This window comes from Mandrillus leucophaeus, unplaced genomic scaffold (genome assembly GCF_000951045.1).
Source record: "Mandrillus leucophaeus isolate KB7577 unplaced genomic scaffold, Mleu.le_1.0 Scaffold1183, whole genome shotgun sequence".
NCBI lineage: Eukaryota > Metazoa > Chordata > Mammalia > Primates > Cercopithecidae > Mandrillus > Mandrillus leucophaeus.
In genome coordinates this window covers 227458-235506 of record NW_012100132.1, presented here as the reverse complement: position 1 = coordinate 235506, position 8049 = coordinate 227458, and the positions used below count along the sequence as shown (strand labels likewise).

The window sequence follows — 8049 nt, the reverse complement described above, 5'->3', positions numbered from 1 at the left end:
CCTCATGATCTTCCCGCCTCAGCCTCCCAAAGTGCTGGGATTACAGGCGTGAGCCACCGCGCCCGGCCTTTTTTTTTTTTTTTTTTGATAGGCTCTCACTCTGTCACCTGGGCTTCAGTGCTATGGGGTAATCATGGCTCCCCGCAGCCTTGACCTCCTGGGCTCAACTGATCCTTCCACCCTAGCCTCCTGAGTAGCTGGGGCAACAGGCACACGCCACCACACCTGGCTAATTTAAAAATTTTTTACAGAGGTGGGGGTCTCCCTATGTTACTCAGGCTGGTCTCTAACTCCTGGCCTCAAGCAATCCTCCAGCCTCAGCCTCCCAAAAACCTGCGATTACAGACATGAGCCACTGTGTCTGGTCCTCAGCATAATCTTCAAGAAAGACTTAAACATGTGTTGCACAAGTTACCAGGGATGGAGCCAGAGTCAGGAGGGAAGGACAAGTTACCACAGTGGCAGTCTCTGAGGGGATATGACAGGAGCACACAAGACTTTCTGTGAGGATATTGCCCGGGTGGTTCTCATCTCAGTTTCACCCTCTATAAACAAGCGTGAACACCTCTGGCATCTTTAATGGATTCAAGAGATCTCTATAGTGCCATAACGGGAGCACCACAGCAAAGGCTGCTGTTTGACCATTAGCATCTCTGCCACTTCCTTCTGAACGGCTTCAAGCTCCTCACCACACCCAAGTGCTTCAAGCCGGCGGGCAGAGGTGAGAACTTAAGAAGTATCTCTCCCATCTAGCAGACTGGCCTCCCCACTGTTCCCACTGTGTCCTTTAAACCAACATCCAGGCATTTGGCCATAAACTCAAAGTGACCCCCACCCTGTTCTCCTGTAAATACACACATACTCGCTCTGCCTGACTCTTCATTCCTGCCTCGGATGACCAGGGGATGGCGGGCTGCCCTCCCCACCCATGAGGCCTGCTCTGCCCAGGGTCTGTGTATGTCTTTGACCTTGTTTCCCACAGTGCTGGTGTCTGAATTTGCACCTTCCATCTGAACAGCCAGGGGCTGCCCCAGGCGGGATTTTCCTGGGATGCCAGGAAGAAGGCAAAGGCAAGCTCCCAGGGCCAGGGTGACGGTCAGGCAGGCGTAACCTGAACACGGGTCACAGGGCATCTGCCAGGATAAACTAGTTTCCTGCAGAGGGACCCTGGTCACGGATAGGACAACTGGGCATTAGGCCCTCCTCCAGGTAAAAGAGGTATCAGCACCTTCATTTCCTGTTAGGGTGGGATTGCCAGCTGCTCTGGTATGGGAACCCCAGTTTTGCTGGGGGCTCTCAAAACAAGAGCCTCGCATGGCTCCTAAAACACAGTAAGAACTCAGCACGTGGTATCTGATATTATTACCAAAGTATTCCCAACACAGGGCACAAACCCAACCATTTAAAAAAACTCCACAACACAGCACAAGGGGGTGAGTGTAACACGCACGGAGCAGGGGCAGGCCGAGTCCCCGGGAGGGAACCCAGTACCTTCAGGTCATTATGCAGAGCGTGTCCCACTAGAATTCTGCCCTTCAGCATCTCTGCCACTTCCTTCTGGACAACTTCAAGCTGTTCTCCTGGAAAATCCACACAAAGAAGCGGTTTTTTGCAACACACACATCACCATCATTCTTAGAGGAGGCAGCCCCGCTCCCACCTCTGGCCAGCCCTAAGACAAAGGGTCAGGCCAGCAATGCCACTGCGGAGGGTGACTCGAAGCCACCACACCCACCCACCCCCCTGGGAGAAGTGCCTTGCGGGCCCCTGGCAGGGGTGGCTGCGAGGACCACCTCTGAGGAGAGGAATAAAGTGCTCCTCACAGTCTGCAAAGTCGGCTCGTGGCTGGAGGAGAGCATATGTTGAGTGTAGGCACTGAGAAACTTTTAGAGCCGCCTGGCAGCGCGGTTCTGCCTATTCAACCTCATAATTTACTTGACAATTTTCCTAATGGAAATAAAAACAAAACTGCCCCCACAAAAACGGGCAGAGATGTGTTGCCCTAGACCCTGGGCTCCAGAGGCAGCCCTGCCTACTTTTGGGGACCACCCCACCACCAATCCCACCTGTACCTCCCAAACAGGGCTTACTAGACCAAGGGTGGCCCAAGCCAAGTAGGACCAGCTAATTTTTTAAAAAACATCTTTTAGAAGGCCAGGCGCGGTGGCTCATGTCTGTAATCCCAGCACTTTGGGAGGCCGAGGCGGGCAGATTACCTGAGGTTGGGAGTTCGAGACCAGCCTGACCAACATGAAGAAACCCTGTCTCTAGTAAATACAAAATTGGTAGGGCGTGGTGGCACATGCCTGTAATTCCAGCTACTCAGGAGGCTGAGGCAGGAGAATGGCGTGAACCCGGGAGGCGGAGCTTGCAGTGAGCTGAGATCGCGCCACTGCACTCCAGCCTGGGCGACAGAACGAGACTCCATCTCAAAAAAAAAAAAATTTTTTTTAGAAACAAGGTCTCGCTATGTCGTCCAGGCTGGACTTGAATTCCTGGGCTCAAGCAATCCTCCCTTCTCGGGCTCCTGAGTAGCTGGGACTATAGGCACGAGCCACCATGCCTGGCTACTGGCCTGGTCTTCAAGTCGGTGGACAGGAGGCAATGAAGTGCAAGGCAGAAATGGGTGTAAAGCCGTCTAAGGATGCCCTTTGTATCTGAAACCCCATCGCCCCAAGAGGAGACAAGACGCATCGAAACTAGCTACAGTGAGTGTCTCAGAAGCAAAAGGGAACAAAAGGGAGAAAATGCATCCAGTTACGACTTTCCCTTCTAAGTTCCTGAGCTGCAGATGACATACCCTGCTTGAGGTTCTCAGGCCGAATCCCACTGACCGCTGTCCTATAGTCCGTCACGGGCTCGGTTGGTTTGACGTACTTATCATAAACGCACTTCCCATACTGGTTCACGATGGACACACGGGCGGCCACGCTGTCCTCCCCCTTAGGGCCCACGCCCACCATCTCACAGTCCAAGGCTAAGGCTCTTGTCAGGCTGAAGGGTAACCAAAGGCTCTAGTTTAATAAACACGGCAGGACACAGGGCTCCAGGTCAGAGCCCCAGGGATCCATGGACAAAGTGTTGGCAAGCTCTCTGCCCCGCACTCATTTGCACCCACGTGACAAGCTCTGTGTGGTCCTGGTTCTTAGCAGGACCCTGGGAGGTGCTTGCTCCATTCACCTCGGGGAGAGGAAAGTATCCTCTTCCTTGAAGAAGCCCCGCCCTCTACAGCTAAGCATCCCCAGCAGAGCCCGCTCCCTGAGACCAGCGTACCCGCCGAAGGCCTGCTCTTTCACGAGGCTGAGGCTGACGCTGCCCTCGCTCTGACCCAACTGTTTCCTCGCTATCTTGGCCGCCTCTGGACCTATGGCAGCTTCGATATCCGCCGGGTCCACGTCGTCAAACCAGATGTCTTCCCTAAAAGGCAAAGGTAACAAGCTGATCACCAGAAGAGCCTAGTGCAACTGGCGGGGCGGGGCTGTGCGGCTGACTGTGCAGGTGAGTGGGGCGATGGCACGGCCTGCCTCTCCCACAGGCTGGCCCCAGACACCCCGACCGCTGGCCCTGCTGCTTCTGCTATTTTGATTATCTTGACATTTTCCTTTTTTTTTTTTTTTTTTGAGATGGAGTCTCACTGGGTCACCCAGCCTGGAGTGCAGTGGCACAATCTTGGCTCACTGCAACTTTTGCCTCCCAGGTTCAAGCAACTCTCTTGCCTCAGCCTCCCTAGTAGCTGGGATTACAGGCGCCCACTACCATGCTTGGCTAATTTTTTGCATTTTTAGTAGATATGGGGTTTCGTCATGTTGGCCAGGCTGGTCTTGAACTCCTGACCTCAAGTGATCCGCCCGCCTCGGCCTCCCAAAGAGCTGGGATTACAGGTGTGAGCCACAGTGCCTGGCCTCATCTCTTTTCTAATTAGAAAATACACTCATTATTTAAGATTTAGGAACACAGACAAGCACAAAGAATATAAAACAGAAACATATAACCCACCGCCCAGGTGTAATGAGTGCTAGCATTTTAATTATGAAAGGAACAGGTTCATGATCAAACACTTAGGAAACACAAACAGACACGATGCCTGTAAGATGGAAACACAGAACCCTTTGCCCTCCATACTCGGATGCTCACGCAGGTACGTAACACCTGCCTGGGGAATCTGTCTCTTAGGCTAAGGTTAAATGTCATTTCCTTAGAAAAGCCCTTCCTGGACCCACTGAATGGACACGTCCCCCGTGTCCCAGGCTCCCAACACCTTCTCCTCACCAGATTTATCCTGACCACACTTAGGCAACAGCTGTGGTTACAGTCTGTCTACTGCACTTGACAATAAGCCTCAAGAGGAAGGAGCGGGCCCGCCTCACTGAACTCTATCCCAGACAGCCTGCCTAGCACAACACAGGGAGGCCCCCAAATGGCTCCTTCCTCAGCCGTCAGCGACCATGTCCTGAACACCCAGGTGACACGAAGCCAGCTGTGACTTACGAACACGTCACCTCCAGTTGAACCATTCAGAGATAGCCACTGACTCCTGGTCCACCCCACGTGGGTGGCCAGCACAGGGTTTATTCTTTTAACCTTTTTTTTTGAGTCTCGCTCTATCACCCGGGCTGGAGACAGAAGTGCAATCACAGCTCACTGCAGCCTCGACCTCCTGGGATCAAGTGATCCTTCCACCTTGGCCTCCTGAGGAGCTGGGACCACAGGCAACAGGCACCACACCTGGCTCCATCACAGTGTTGAAGTAATTACCAGGCACTGAGCCAAGAGAGCCAACCTCGCAATCTCCCTGTGACGCCACCAGGACTAACACAAGGCACAGAGGACGTCAGAAACTTGCCCCAAGCCACCCAACTGGTGAGAAGCAGGGACAGGCCTCATAGTCGGGTCTTTCTGGCTTTAGCATGCTTTCCTTCCACACACGTGTACTGGCACCCACTAAATGCTGAGCTCTGCTCAACGCCTGGAAGAAGCAGGCCCTGCCTTATCATGCCTACACTCTAGGGGAATACAAGTAACAGCAAGTAAACAAGGAACAGACGACATCAGGGTAAGGTGATGGAGAGACTGCGGTGAGGCCACCAGCCTCCATAAGGAGGCAGGCCTTGGTGAAGTCGCTGCGCCTCAGTTCTCAGTGCTGAGGTGGCCGATACTTACTCAGTGGGTGGGGCCGGGGCTGCCTCCTCAGCTTTCCGCTTCTTATGCTTGATGTCCCCCCGTTCTGGAACAATATCACTATTTGTCCTTTCCTTGGTTCCTTTCTTAATGTGCTCTGCTCCACTGGCCTTGCTGCGAGGTACTGGCGCCTTCCCGTCCATCTTGGAGCCTGAAGGAACAGAGCCGCTGCTGGCCTCTTGCTCTTTTCCTGCCGGCATCTCCTCTCCCTTCACTTGAGGTGAGGTCTCTTTTTTGTTCTGTTGGATAATTTTGGGCTTCTTTTTGGAACCCATCTGAGAGATGACAAGAGGCTTTTCTGGGGTCTGAGATTTCTGTTTCAGCAGCCACTGGGACCCAAAATAAAATACATGCTACATTTGAATTTGGGAATGACACACAGCAGATTGAAAAAAAAACTTACGTGTGTATGCATATACACACACATACACTAATCACGTCTATACAATTCCCATCCGCATCACTGAAATTCATTTTCAAACTGTTTGGAAAAAGCTTTTTCACTCTCATGAGTCACTTGTGGTGAAATGCTGTTGCTTTGCTTATCTTATTATAATGCATTTTACGCCTGCTCCTTCAGGCATACAAAATTTCAAACTCATTCCACACCTTAGGTACCTGTTGAGCTGGCTGGACACCGCAGACCACTTCCCTTTTTTAGTTCATCTAGAAAGAATTTTGGAGTTAACTTCCCTCACAGCTTGGGCCAACACCCCGCTACACAGAAATCACCTTTTTTTTTTTTTAACAAGATTCCCTGGTTTGCTACTGCTGTGAAGGTCTCAGAGAGGTGGGCGGTGTGATAAACAAAAAGAACAGCTTCTGTCCAGCTGGAGTGGCTGAAGAACTGCTGGCAGCCACAGCTTGGCCGTCACCCAAGCAGAGGCTCCTGCGGTCTTAGAGCCTAGCTTCCTCCCTGTGTTCAAATCCCCAGCTGCAGTGGGCTCCACCACAGTGCAATGATGAGGCGGGTGTTACTTACCTGTTCCCGTGATACGTAAAGAACTGAAGGGCTGATTTCCTTGGATAAATTAGAAAAAACTCAAAAGTTTCCCTACAGCAAACATCCCTTCCATTCACTTATTTTGCTCTTCTTTCTTGGGAGAAGAGTTAGTGTTCAAGAAATTCCACAGAACCCTGAGGCTGCCCATGTGAATTGGACTGGTCCCGTGTGTCAATACAGGAAAATCATTAGGAAAGCCTGCACTGAGATATTGTGCAGAGTATTAGGAGGTTCAAGAAGCATTCGGGGAGGCTGAGGTGGGAGGACTGCTTGAACCAGGAGTTGAAGACCAGCCTGGGCAACAAAGTGAAACCCCATCTGTATTAGCTCATTGTGCATTGCTAGAAAGGAATACCTGTGTTTGGTAATTTATAAAGAAAATGGGTTTATTTAGCTCATGGTTTTGCAGGATGTACAAGAAGCATGGTGCCAGCATCTGCTTCTGGTGAGGCCGCAGGAAGCTTCCCATCATGGTGTAAGGTGAAGGGGGAGCAAGTGTGTCGCATGGTGAGAGAGCAAGAAAGGTGCTAGGCTCTTTTAAAACAACCAGCCCTCGAATGAACTAGCAGAGTGAGAATTTACTCATTACTGAGGGCAGGGCACCAAGTCATTCATGAGGGATCTGCCCCCATGACCCAATACCTCCTATGGGCCCCATCTCGAACACTGGGGATCACATCTCTTTTTTGAAAAACTACTTTTTACTTTTTTTAGAGACGGAATCTCACCATGTTGTTCAGGCTGGACTTGAACTCCTGAACTCAAGTGATCCTCCTGCCTGGGCCTCCCAAAGTGCTGGGATTACAGATGTGGGCTACTCGGGAGGCTGAGGCAGGAGAATCACTGGAGCCCAGGCAGCAGTCCTAACAGTAGCTTCAAGGGAGCTCCAAGGGATGTGGTAAGAATGTATGAGTGACACACGCGGAAGTGTCTGGGAGAGAGCAGGCAACCTCTAGAGAAGCGCCAGTCACTAGAGAGACAGCAGGTACAACACAGGTTTAAAGCATGGACTCCAGAGTCAGCCACCTGGTTCCCAGCCGCAATCTTAGACGATCTATTTAACCTTTCCCAGCCTAATTCCTCATCTGTGCAACAGACATGATGAAAGTGTCCACCTCACAGTCTTATTGTGGGGATTGCAACACACATGGCATAGAGCACATGGCAGAGTGCACATTTTAGGAGCTCAATTAATATTTATTTCAAGACCATAAGTATTGCTAGAACCCTCTCTATCACATGTCTGCTATCTGCTTTTCACTTCTACACAGGGATCTTCTTTCTCCCTGTCTTGCTACACAGACCAGCGTGTTCTTTTGTTGTTGTTTGAGTCTCACTATGTTGTTGTTTGAGTCTTTTTGTTGTTGTTGGAGTCTCACTATGTCGCCCAGGCTGGAGTGCTGTGGCACATTCTCCGCTCACTGCACCTCTGCCTCCCGGGTTCAAGTGATTCTCCTGTCTCAGCCTCCCTAGTAGCTGGGACTACAGGCGCGCGCCACCACGCCCAGCTAATTTTTTGGTATTTCTAGTAGAGACAGGGTTTCACCATATTGGCCAGGTTGGTCTCCAACTCCTGACCTCAGGTGATCCGCTCCCCCTCGGCCTCCCAAAGTGCTGGGATTACAGGCGTGAGCTGCCGGGCCCAGCTACCAGTGTGTTCTTCTCACTGTCCTTGGGTGGTTCATCTGGTTTCGGGATTTTTTTTTTTTTTTTTTTTTGAGACTGTGTTTCACACTGTTGCGCAGGCTGGAGTGCAGTGACACGGCCTCGGCCTACTACAGCCTCTGCCTCCCGGGTTCAAGCGATTCTTCTGCCTCAGCCTCCCCGAGTAGCTGCGCTGGCGCGCGCCATCACACCAAGCTAATATT

The 8049-nt window shown here is 51.5% G+C and overlaps 1 protein-coding gene across 6 annotated transcripts in view; it reads right to left on the bottom strand.

Annotated features, from left to right (window-relative positions):
• Positions 1-8049, bottom strand: part of REXO4 (REX4, RNA exonuclease 4 homolog (S. cerevisiae)) — a 12956-nt gene that overhangs the window by 3730 nt on the left and 1177 nt on the right. For 2 of the 6 annotated variants that reach the window (XM_011965511.1, XM_011965499.1), the window contains exons 2-5: positions 5161-5507; positions 3274-3417; positions 2801-2994; positions 1492-1580 (exon numbers count right to left, since the gene is read on the bottom strand). In XM_011965511.1, the coding sequence (XP_011820901.1) occupies positions 1492-1580; positions 2801-2994; positions 3274-3417; positions 5161-5453 (720 nt within the window). In that variant the 5' untranslated portion in view covers positions 5454-5507. The remainder of the gene's footprint in view (positions 1-1491; positions 1581-2800; positions 2995-3273; positions 3418-5160; positions 5508-8049) is intronic. The other 4 variants (XM_011965521.1, XM_011965531.1, XM_011965504.1 and 1 more) reach the window with 3 other exon arrangements.